We start from the raw sequence: 12,789 nt of genomic DNA, 5'->3' as shown, positions 1-12,789 counted from the left end.
TTTTTTACTTAAGAATTACCAAAGGTTTCCAAAATTCCAGGGTTAAGACTAACCTTAAATAATAATACTATTTTCCTACAATTCGTATTATCTGTGAGATGCGTTCTGAGGGCTTTTGCTGTAGTTATCCAATTTAATTTGTAATCGAGATTGCCAACATCAAAGGCAGATTTAAATTCAAGGATATTACATCATCTTTTTTAAAACAAATTACATCAGAAAGACTGTCTTAGAGCTGTTCATATCCAGTTATTACTTTCCAAAAAGACAAAAAGATATATAATAACTTAAATAGAAACACTTAAACAAGCTTTTTACCTAGCTGGGGTTTACACCCCCCAGCTAGGTATTGTAATCGGTCGGGTCTTCCGCTGGAAACAAACCACTGTAATCTTCCCGTTTTCTTCCGCTGGCAACAAAGTTAGTACGAGGAACCCATACCGTAGTAGCTCTGCACAATAGGTAGATAGATAGGGCAGCACCAATACGAAAATGTCATACCGATAAATGATGTGTCTGTTTTGCCCGTTAGTTAGTACGAGGAACCCATACCATAGTAGCTCTGCACAATAGGTAGATAGATAGGGCAGCACCAATACGAAAATGTCATACCGATAAATGATGTGTCTGTTTTGCCTGTTATTTTAAGTTTGTGTTGCGAACTACAACAAAGTGAAATTGCACATGTTCTTTTGCTCATCTATCAGGGCACAGTTCTTGAACCCCAATATATTTGTATATTCATTGAATAACCTTCGACAATAATGGGTACAAAAAACTCATACCCTGTTCTCAAAATGCAATTATCATCTGTTCGTCATCCAAGCCCAGGGAATGTGTGTATGAGAGGATTGATGGCTAATATGATTTTGGAAGGGCTCAGTGGGAATTGAAAGGTTATTGCAAAAAACTTGAATAATAGTGACAGTGATTGGAGTACACTCTAAATTAGAAAGACAGAAGCAGTAATGGCATATTTATATAGGTTTTTTAAATAGAAATGTGATTTTTGATATGAACCATGCAGGTGTGTTAAAGGCACTCCTTAACAGTAATTGTAGTATAAATTTATGGGTTTAATATTATGTTTACTATTAAAAGTACTAGTATTAGGCTCTGGCTTATCTTTTGATTTTGATTTTGCACCCATATTTTACAGACTTTGGTGGTATGTTTGGAAACAGGGGATTAATGAGCCAGGCTTTAAAATGTTTAGCATTTATTTCTATAATATGTCCGACCTCTTTCTTTGTATTAATGAAAGTGTTCTCTGGCCTCTTTCTTTGTAATGAATGTGTTTTTGGCTTGATTAGTAATTCCAATGTTAGTACCGGTATATAAAACTATCAGATGTGTTTCCTTTGCAGTAGGAACTTTAATTCTTTCAGTGCCATTATCATGGCAGTTAATATCAAACTCTAACTAGCATTTGTTTACAGGCTCTATGTTTTGTTTAAGTAAATGATTGTTGAGGGATTTTCTTGTCTTCTGATGTTAGGGTTTTTTGTTTTATACTTATATCTTAGAGTAGGCCTATGTATCTTATTTTGTTTGATTAAAAACATCTTGCATTAAGTTTTATATTTGAATCCCAGTTCCAAATTTGTGTGGTTTAAAACATTAACAATTGGTGTTCTTGTATTTTACAGGGAAATTAAACATGGTTTAAGATTATGCGCAACACAAAAATAGCTTGCAAATGGAATAGGCCTACATGAATGCGGGACATGAATTCATTTGTTTTCCCTACCTTTTTTTTTGTTTGTTTATGAAGTTGGGGAAAATAGTATAAAAGCCTTTAAAAGTCTATAGTAATTGGAAACTGTAAAAGAAGTGCAAGAACCTGTTCATGATACCTCCGAGTCCACTGGTATACTGTGCGTGCGGAAAGCACTAAGGTGGTGCCACATTACATTTGATGTAGTATATATGTCATGGACTGTAACATTTGAGCTGTTTAACCCCCTTAATGCTCTGCATGCTAGCCATAGGCTTCAACATAAAAAGTTCTAGTTTTGAGATATTTTTTCAAAATATCAAGTCCTATCTTAAGAACCACTGAACCAATACCAGACTTGTTTGTACTCATTTTAATGCATATTTAATGCTGCTTCCAAATATGGTAATGAAAATAAACAATTATGAAATTTTAAAAAAAAAAATGAAACTTGTCGTCTGCAGTCGACACCCGCGTGGAGAGAGTTAAGGGTCAATTGGTCAGGGTATACAAGTAATATTGTAAATCATTTCTATTGCACAACCTTATGCCCTACAACAAGTTAAAACTGCATTTCCAAAAGGTTTCAGTGTTAGATGTTTTGGTCATCGTGGTATGATAAATGTTTATAAATGTGTACAGTTAATGGTACCAGTACATTTTATTGTTATCATGGTTATCACCCATTTGCTGTTTTCTGTAATCATGGTGATCTTGAATGAGAAATACTAGCTAGTACTAACAAGGTAAGACTGATCATAGTTTAATTAATTTAATTCTATTTAGTGATAGTTACAGGACTATTCATGGGTATTGGAATAATTCTGGTAGACCCTGCGCACAAGTATAACCCTAACCCTAAGCAACCCCAATTATAACCCTAACCCTAATCCTCACCGTTTATAAACCTAACCCTAATCCTAACCCTAATTTAAATTTAAATTATAAGGGGCTGTCATTTTCTTTGGAAGGGGGTCGTGAATATACTGGGGAGTGGGGGTCATAGAATTTTAGACCAATTATAGGGGTTATAATTTTTCAACACCCAAAATAGGGGTATAGAATTATTAAGGGCTGGTGACTCAAACTTTTCGCGCGCTGTGCATGTATTCTTGCACACAATCTTTCATTATATAATGCAAATATTTTGCGCATATAGCGCGCCTTCTTTACACACACAATTAAATTTTAACTCACTCCACACACTTTCTTTGCTCTAAAGTTTTGATGCGCTCCTCGCCTTTGTTCCGGCAATGATTAATGTGTCTTGAGTCTGTGTAGGTGGAAGTGGGTGGGGGGGGGGTCATAAAATTTTCGACCCAAGATAGGGGGGGTCTAAAAAAAATTGTGCCCGCGATAGGAGGGTCATAAAATTTTTACTCCGGTCACCGACCCCCCCCCGACGAAGAAAATGACATCCCTAACCAAACCCTAACCCTAAAACACAGGGTGCACAGGGTAAACCAGAATTATACCTGGGTAATAATAATAATTCCTATTCATGTTTTAGTCCAAGACACAATGTTTATCATCACCGTTCAACATCTTTATTAACCACTCCCGTTTACTAACTGCTCCTGTTTACTCTACTAGCTCCCGCTATATAGTTTTGAATAAAATAAACACACTATCTGTGGTCATCTTGTGACTCCCTACATTTTGGTCATCAAAAGTATTATGCCCACCCCCGTATTTTTCTTTCCGAAAATTTATGACCCCCCTGTAGGCCTATATTTGGGATCCTCCTTCCAACGAAAATGATAGCCCCCTATAAGGGGTATTTATGGGGCTCAAACTCAGTGACAACAAACCTCACAACCAGGGGAACATTTTGCAGGGGTCATGTCAAATCTTAGAATTGCTGCATTGTCTGGCAATATGTAGGGGGTACGGAGCTCAAACTCAGTGACAATGAACTTGATGAGAAGAGTAACATTTTGGAATATTTTGCATGGATCAGGTCAAAGGTCAGCTGGGGTCAAATCTTCGAATTTCAATATCTGGACATCTGTAAGGGTACGGGGCTCAATCTCGGCGACAACATCATGACCAGGGAACATGTTGGAACATTTTGCAGGAGCAGGTCAAAGGTCAGCTGGGGTCAAATCTTCGAATTTCCATATCTGGACATCTGTAAGGTGTGCGGGGCTCAATCTCGGTGACAACCTCATGACCTGGGGAACATATTGGAACATTTTGCACGGGTCAGCTCAAAAGACATCATTCTGGGGCCAAATCTTAGAATTGCGTTATCTGGACATCTGTAAGAGGTACAGGGCTCAAACTCGGTGACAACTCATGACCAGGGGTGAATTATGGAACATCTTGCAGGGGTCTGGTCAAAGGTCATCTGGGTCAAATCTTAGAATTGCATTTTCTGGACATCTGTGAGGAGTACAGGACTCAAAACTCGGTGACAACAAACCTCATGACAGGGGGACATTTTTGGAACATTTTGCAGGGGTCAGATACCTCCACAACACCAACATGCTCCAGCTAGGTTTGTGGTCTATGACCACCATTTGCCTCTAGTTATAATTCTTTTTTTACTCAAGAAAACATTAGATGTGATTCGACGCCAAAAAAATCAAAAATCAGAAGAAGAACAAATTATAAAACAAAGTTAAAAAAAACAAATACAAAAAAAAAAAGATTTAAAAATTTGTTTTTTTGTAGATTTTAGATTTTTTGTTGGCGTCGATGGGACACCGTAATACCGTACACGTTCGTCTAATGGCGCTATGGGCTCCCTTGACATAAACTTTTGACACTAACTAAAGGTTCCCTCACATAAAAATCCCACCAGTAAATAAGGGCACGTACCCTTAATTCTTGTTGGGATTTTTAGAGGAGGAAGCCTTCTATTTGTACATAAAAATTAATCCCAAGGCAAAGGAGTCCAGGTGCGCCATTAGGCGAACGTTTACGGTATAGTGATAAATCATATTTACTGTTGTATTCAAAAGTAGATTTTAAAACTGGTCAGAACCCATTCTCCGTCATCAGCGGTGTAATGCTGTTGGTTGACTGCCTGATGATTCTCTAGTATTAATTTTCTAGATGATGACAATGTCCATTGTGATGTTGTATTGCTCAGTACAGAAAGACATGGGAAATTAATTCCACGTTCAGTTTTTACAACTGTATGACGGCATGTACATGATTGATAAACATGCGAATACTAGAGTAACCAATGAGGGTGCTACTGCTACCGTAAACTTCGGAATACGAGCAACGGCTTACAATGCTTTCGGTGCTGCTGAATGTCAGTGCGTCTTGTACGACTCCTACGTCGTGCGGTTTAGATTCGTGAATTTACGGTACTATATAGGTTTGACCTATCCGTAATTATGTAATTTACTAACTTAAAAAAAATAAAGAACCTTATATTGTTTTGGATCCGACAAATTATTTAGTTCAATAGAAAGTTCTCAATTATCACAGTATTGCTTTTATAGTTTATGTGTTTTCTCATAATTGACATTTAACAAACAGAAAACTTCCTTCAGGAATGCTCCACTTTCTGCCAATGTCTTATGGAATACTTCACTTCGTACAGACATACACCACGTGCGTGTAGCTCCCAGGTATCTTGTGTTCCTCAGCCGACTTGAACCCGGCTTCCTTTACCGCTTTGAAGATATTATCCTTACCCCACCACCACCCAGGACCATCACCACAAGGTCTGAGCTCACTATCTTGGCCATAATCGTCTCTAATGTCACTACTTTCCGTGTGCTCACATTCATTATCTTTAGATTTCTTTTCCTCATGTCCATGATCATGACTCTGGTCAGGCTTGTCATGACTATGGTCATGTTGGTCATGACTATGGTCATCTTCATCACCATGGCCATGGTCATGATCTTCCATATTCATGATCAAATTAGACATATATAAGTAAGGAGCATTGACCAAATCTTTGTTATCCACCATCTTTGCGTTGCCTTTCAATTCGATCAAATTCAAGGTACCGTTCGGTTTCAAACTACGAAAGATTCCTTTCAATGAGCCACGTGGTCTCAGGCCGTGTATGGTATCTATGGTATACACGTGATCAAATTTATCAGACCACTCTGATGGCAGATTGTAGATGTCTTGTATATCATAGCAAACGTTCTTGAGTTTCTTGAGCTGTGCATCGGCTCTAGCTTTCTTCAAAGCTTCATCGTTGATATCGATTCCAATTACGTTGGAATTTGGGAAATTTTCAGCTATTACATTGGTTGCAGTGCCTACGTCACACCCAACTTCAAGTACGCTGATGCCCTTCTCTGCAGGAAGAAAATATGATATCTTTTAATATGCATGTCATTGAACAAGGTAAAAGTGTAACACTTAATATTATACAACTTAAAGCCATATTGTAATATTTCTATAAAAAAATTAGATTATTATATCCTTCCCATAAAATGTTAGGTTTTACTGTCAGACATGTCCCCTTTTAATTTGAACCGAACAACCCAGGTAAAAGAAAATTGGAATTTACTACCAGCGCCTATGCGTGTTACTCCGTCTGTCGTGCTACGGTACGATTCTTTGATGTGTGTGTATGACCGTCCTGCACGCCATGTACGCACTGTGTTATGAACATCGCATCCCGGTATCGCATACGCGTTCGACTAATATTCCCATCGTAATAATAAACCATCTTGTTCAGACGGTTTATTCAAAATCTCGGATTTTGACCAATCTACAGCAGGGATGATATATAGACAATTCAGAGTATGTTATAGACCATTCAAGTTAATTGCAAAATTTATATACACACCAAGCTGTTCACGAAGTCCTTTATTGGTTGGTACCACGCCATTCACCATGTGGCTTTGCATGAAATCAACGGAGAGATGCTGATACCAAGCCCATCCAGGACACTCATCATCCCAGCTTAAACCTTAAAAACAAACAGATTACAATGAAGAGAAGAAGCAGAGAAAGTTATACAAAAGCAAAAAGAGTGGATGTTCCAAGAGTAACAACTATATTAAAGTTTGTAGGAACCTTCTTATTACCTCAGCTAACTGAGCCCTCTTTTACTAAGATTCATGAAGCACCTTTTACAAAGAGCAAAAGGTAACACGACTAGAACAGACAAATTATTGATCAAATACGTCGCGTCAGGAGTTGATCGTAAGAGGCATAATGAGGCAGGTTGTTTTCATTTATTTCCTTTATGAAACTGATCATGCTTTATGATGCGGTACTTTTCTTGGGGAATTAATGAAAAGTATTTTGTCATTTATTGTATAGTTGGGCACGGTGGCGCAGCGGTCTAAGACTTCGACTTACTAATAGCTCGAGGCCATGGGTTCGAATCTCCGCGGCGTCAACGTGTTGTCCACGTAGGCAAGGCTCTTCACACCTATTGCCACTCCCCATCTATAGGTGTTACAAATGGATGCCGGCTTTATTCAATGCCGGGAAGCTATGGAGAAGATGTCGCGATCCCACCGCAGCTAGCAACATCTGACATTACAAGGAGTCGGACCCAATCGCACACCGACATCGCCCGGTTAATATAATTACATTATACAGCAGAGACACTGAAATGAATACCCGGGATCGATACACGTGAATGTGCTATGCAGACATTGATATTCAGACGATAAATCTTTGGATACCGGGGTAGAAAATGATGAATATCTCCCGTAATTGATTTAGTCTAAAGAAGCCAGATTTTGTTCCTTGCACTTGAATATATGTGTTTAACGGATTTGATAGTCGTTAGCTTGCATCTTGAGAAAGAACCATTGTGTCTTGAACTCGAAAACTGACAAAAATATTCTGATTTTATATGTGCCGAACTATAACGCAGCGTATGGGCTAGCTGCACTCACTCGTGCAAGCAGTCTAAAAGCATATGACCATTGACCTCTTAATGGCGTATACATGCTCACTCACACACAGAGAGGTCAATTACCAGGCTATTGTCAGTAGCCCTAGTCGGATGTCCCTCGGCTCATTGTGCGTCTCAAAGGTCGGAACAAAATGGCCATGCGTGGCTGTGGATTCAACCTACCATGGCGATTTCTGCCATGAAGATATCGGAGCGATGACACTGTGAATCGCTTCCAAAGAGTGATGGACACTCGGCCTGAGAACACATGTTCTACTGATAGTGCATTTTACTTAGGACAACGGACAATTTACCTGTTATCCCTTTCCCTCCAACTTTCATAGCGGTTGGCATCTGATCAAAGTCTTTCATCAGTACAGGAAGACCACAAGCATACTCCGTGTAGTTGGTCGCCCCGGGTGTCCCTTCAGTAAGCGCATTCCTGCGATGCATTGGCAGGAAGAATTTCTCTCCAGAACTATCGAGATCCACAATACCTGGTGCTACAACAGCACCAAGCCATTCCTTTACAAACCTGTAGAATTAATGTAAAACAGTGCGTAGATGTGTCAGATCTTGTTTAGAATCGTTCATTACACGCCCAAAGGAACACAGTAAAATTATAATTTATACATGCGGTAAACGTATCAGAGATGGTGAGTCCAAACGCATCACAATTACACTCATTTTCTAAAATTTCCTACCCTACAAATTCAGCCTTTGGCGCACCATAGAACAGTTGGTGCCAGTACTATGTTCCATCGAATGTACTATGATAATGCTCCAGAGCTCTGTGTGCCAACTACTACCTGACCAGCGCCATCTAGAACGGGTACGCAGTCTAGGCGCCAACCCGGCAGCTTTACCATAATGATAATAGCTGTTAATACCTTGATATTTAAAAATAATAATGACACACTACACAGATGACTTCTTACTTAAAGGCCTTGACATTCGTTTAAAGCAAATTTTTGGTCAGTTTCTTACTTCGGTTTAAGTCCAGCAGCATCTGCTATTTCTTTGGATGTCTTGGGTTCGTCAAATGTACACATGATATCCCATAATCCTGCGCGGTTACCAAGAGCCAACGCCAAGCAAACGTAACCTCCCATCACAATGTCAGCCATCTTGGATGAAAAGTCCTCTGTAGTTTCATCTCGTGATGCCATTATGGATCAACCAATCAGCTGGTGGATATGTGAAGAATATGCGAAACGAAATATGAAAAACAAAGCAAAGGAGGGTAATATGGTTAAATAAATCTTGATCACATTCCGCTATTCCATTTAAAATGCACACGCCCCCTATGGGAAATTTTGGAAATATCTTTCAAAAGGGGAGTATATTTCGAATGGAATGAACACATACATTAGGCAGTTCCATTTGAATTTCATACACGCTCTGAGAAAGATTCAACCTGAATCTTTCACAGATGGAGGTTGAGTTTCAAATGGAGCTGCTAATGTGATCATTCCATTTTACCCACACGAAAAATCTTTCGTACCGTGCATGCACAGATCACTGACAGTGACGCAATCAACCAATCAGCAGTTGGAAAATCGTTAACCCAATGACGTCATCGCTGCATTTTCATTGATAAAATTCAGAATCGTTCAAAAACACGAGTTTTTAATTGCAAATATTTATTTTGTGTGTGTATGAATGTCATTGTCTATCTCGAATTAACATCGTGTATTATCGTAGCGTTGAATGCAAATTTGGCGGTTCTCTTGTTTTTTGAAACATTAAAAATCCATCTTTCGCATGGCCGGTGTCTGGAGGGGGTGGGGGTGTGTGTGGGAACGGTGGTCAGCTATGCACGCGCTGCATGCATAAACACTAGTACTGCTGACTGAGTGTACCAATCGTAGCAGGGTGTAAAATATACAATAAAGTCAATGTTTAATCTCAACTACGTTATGGGGTGAATATAAGCATTTGAATAATTTAACAATAATTTGAACCTGAAAAATAAATGAACATGAAAGTTCATGAGTGAATTTTCAACATATTTGACTGTTGGATAAATATGGGTGCTGCAGCTTGGAGCTAAGGCAATATGGCGCATTACTTTGAAGTTGGTAATGGGTAAATTACTTTGTGCCCTGTGGAAGATATTTCCGAAATCTCCCACAGGGGCGTGTGGATCTTAACTGGAATAGCCCACTGGGTGATTCAGGAAAAATGTGGCTACTTAGAATACCCTACCATTTTGACATTCATCAGTAATTTGCGTATGCACCGTTCTTTAAAATTACCCATTGAATGGTAAGCTACACTGTTAGAAAACTGTAAAAAAATCTGTTGTGTAAACAATTTTACACAACATCTGTACCCAACATTGTGTTGGTTCCCCTAGTTGAGTAACAGTGCCATTTTATCCAACCTCTGAAAATAACGCAATGTTGGGTAAGCTTTACCCAATGTTGGGTTAAATGTTTTAATGTTTTACTAAACGGTCTTTTACCCAGTGTTCTAACAGTGTATTTATTTATATACATTCCGGATATTCTATGCTTTAATCAACTGTCCGTTTCATACTAAAAAGAAAAGTTCTTCTCTTTTTGAATTTCTTTTATTCACCCTGTAGCATTTGTTATAGACAACTATTTTTTATTTACACAGATCGACAGACCTTTGTGAGCGGAATCAGATCCAGGTCAGCGACGTCAGTTTGGTGAAATGAATGTAACGCTTTGATTTCAAACAAGTTCAACCCACACCAGAACACAGACCTAATGTGTTTGCACACTCAATAAATGGGTGTCAAAAAGGTATGAAAACAGCAATAGTGTCGAGCACGGCCCCGAGTGGTGTTTGAATTAAGGTCTGTACAACACTTTGCTAATCAATAAGGCGTTCGACTATATGGACCGAGGGGTTCTGGGTTCGAACCCTGGCGGTGGTTCAGTATGCTTTCGTGGAATAACAATTTATCGATGTTTTGAGGAAAAATTTCACCAACAAATTTTTAACCAGTGTTTTGAGTGTGTAGACTATGTTTGAATTTTTGTCTGGGAATATTTCACATGGCGCCTACCATAGCTTACATCAGTGCACACACCCCCACACATTTCGCCTGAAAGTCGCCTTATAGTTTCCCTTTTATAAACCTATGGAAACCTATTTAAAGGGCATTTCGTGATCCACAGCCTCATCCCCCACTTTTCTCAAAAAAAGTTGAGATTTTTATATCACTGGAAACCTCTGGCTACATAATGTTTATGTACAAAATATTTCTTGCAGATTAATTCGTTTTGCAAAGATTTCGTGAAATTTGAATTTCGTTCTGGTGCACCAGAACGAAATTACAACGCATTGTCTTTGGAGCAGTGTAATACACATAATCATGCATAACTCGCGAACGGCCATGTGTTTTGAACTCGCCACCCGTAGCGTTACATCACAAATATATGAATTTTACACCAATTGAGTTTCAAATTAGAATATCTCCACAATTATCAACCCTAAACTAGCAAAAGTATACATTTTTGGAAAGCTGAAGGCATAAGGAATGTAACAATACATATTTCGACTCATTATACAGGGTGACCTTGAAGTTATACAGGGTGGAATAAAAAAAAAAAAAAAAAAAAAAAGGGTTACTTAATGCATTGCTTATTACTAACTTGCAGTAATAAACTGAAAGTAAATAACATCTATTTAGTTAGAGGATAGGGGGAGCCTACAGACTTTGGAAGATAAAAAAATCACAGCTGTTTGGTAATCTCGGAATACAGGGTGTCCCAAAGTATGTTAGAATTTTTTACAATTCATCATATTTTGAACTGAATCGTTTTACCCCTAACCCATACAGGAAAATTAAGTCCATATTTAGATTCCTCATCAAATTTCCTATCAGAAAATATATACTTTGACTATGATAGGATAAGTAATAAAAATTTTACAGCCACTTTAAATTTTAAAGACATCCGTATTACTTACTACAGTGTTTAATATGAAAACGGGTGGTTTCGTACGTGAAAGTTTGAATTTTATAGACTAAACCAATCATCAAGAGTTCAAAATGATTAAAAATAATTAGCACAATTGTTAAGCTGTAAATTAAGACCAAAACCAAGTTTATAGCCCCTGTAGCAGTGAATTTATTCAAGTTACACACGTGAAACGTCGCGTTCCCATAGAGTTTGTGTGTACCGCTTCCCCCCCTCCACCACCCTGACTACTCGCAATTCAATCGACCACAGCTTCGTTAGTTGAGAAGCTATATTGTTCATATTTACAGGTTATTTAGTGGTATTATTTAGCTTTTAAATCTTTTTGTTTAGCCGAGGTATGATGAATTGAACAGATCACAATTTGAAAATACGTAACACCACCACCCTTTTTGGGTGGCGAGTTCAAAACGCGTGGCCGAACGCAAAATCTGAATCAACTGAAATTTTGGGAATAGACCTTTTTCGTGGATATGTACTGAAAAATGACATAAATAGAGGATGCTAGGATCACGAAATACTCCTTTAAGCCGAATATGCAGGGCAGCAAAATTCCCTGAGATATGGATTTAGGCTACTGCTACTGGAGCATTTTATGTTGGTAACATCTCAAACTTGCCCCAACATCATGATAATAAAAATAACAGTTTTCATATGAAGCTCCGTGATTTGTCAAACATTTATGCTGTTAATTCATATGCATGTTTAGTAAATAAAATTAATGTATCAAGAAATTCGTAAATACCTTCATATCATTGTCCTGTTTCAGCACAGCTCTTTTTCAGCACGGTCTGTTGGAGCTGCACGCCAGCATGCAGCCCAATATAGCATATTTTAGGGGGGCCTAATTCAAATTATGGGCCTATCATAATTGCAATATAATTATATTGATGTTGATATTGTAAAACGTTTTTTTAATATATACTTACAAAATACGCAAAAAGCTATAGAGCTCTATAGCCAACTGCATGCATGAGATATCCACAACACAATATTGTACATCCAGAGAAATACACAACTACAGTTGATTCAATACAGTGGCTGCTTTCTGCATATCGTATAGCTGATTTGACATTATCAATACCTTTGAACTTAAACCCATATAGGGTGTTTCAAGTGTTTTATTATCTTAGTGATAACTCGTGTACGCGTGTTTTGTTGTTGCTGCTGTATTCAAGTAATCAGATATATGGTTAATTTTGTTATTTTTGTAGGATTTCACTCGAATACAGGTTGGTTTAAAACAAAAATGAAATCCAAGTTTAAAGCAAAATATAACA

The 12,789-nt window shown here is 38.1% G+C and overlaps 1 protein-coding gene across 2 annotated transcripts; it reads right to left on the bottom strand.

Moving 5' to 3' along the window:
• Positions 1 to 4,348: 4,348 nt before the first annotated feature.
• On the bottom strand, positions 4,349 to 12,508 carry LOC140161064 (S-adenosylmethionine-dependent methyltransferase Rv2258c-like). 2 transcript variants are annotated; one of them, XM_072184453.1, is made up of 5 exons: positions 12,439 to 12,508; positions 8,541 to 8,740; positions 7,868 to 8,088; positions 6,489 to 6,611; positions 4,349 to 5,991 (listed from the first exon to the last, which is right to left on the bottom strand). In XM_072184453.1, exons 2-5 carry the CDS (start codon positions 8,720 to 8,722, stop codon positions 5,264 to 5,266), a joined length of 1,254 nt encoding a protein of 417 aa, XP_072040554.1. In that variant the 5' UTR covers positions 8,723 to 8,740; positions 12,439 to 12,508; the 3' UTR covers positions 4,349 to 5,263. The 2 variants fall into 2 exon arrangements, with proteins under 2 accessions (XP_072040554.1, XP_072040555.1); XM_072184454.1 differs by lacking the exon at positions 12,439 to 12,508 and adding an exon at positions 12,255 to 12,344.
• Between the last annotated feature and the right edge of the window lie 281 nt (positions 12,509 to 12,789).

The sequence above is a fragment of the Amphiura filiformis genome, chromosome 9, assembly GCF_039555335.1.
Source record: "Amphiura filiformis chromosome 9, Afil_fr2py, whole genome shotgun sequence".
Taxonomy (NCBI): domain Eukaryota; kingdom Metazoa; phylum Echinodermata; class Ophiuroidea; order Amphilepidida; family Amphiuridae; genus Amphiura; species Amphiura filiformis.
The sequence above is the reverse complement of the archived record's forward strand: the minus strand, read 5'-3'. Positions and strand labels throughout refer to the sequence as shown.

Excerpts from the sequence above, each read along its gene's own strand:
- LOC140161064 (XM_072184453.1), bottom strand. The coding sequence starts at position 8,722 with ATGGCATCACGAGATGAAACTACAGAGGACTTTTCATCCAAGATGGCT. Across the intron at positions 8,089-8,540 it reads GCTGCTGGACTTAAACCGAA|GTTTGTAAAGGAATGGCTTG; the intron begins GTAAGAAACTGA and ends TTAATTCTACAG. Across the intron at positions 6,612-7,867 it reads TGGAGGGAAAGGGATAACAG|GTTTAAGCTGGGATGATGAG; the intron begins GTAAATTGTCCG and ends TTTGTTTTTAAG.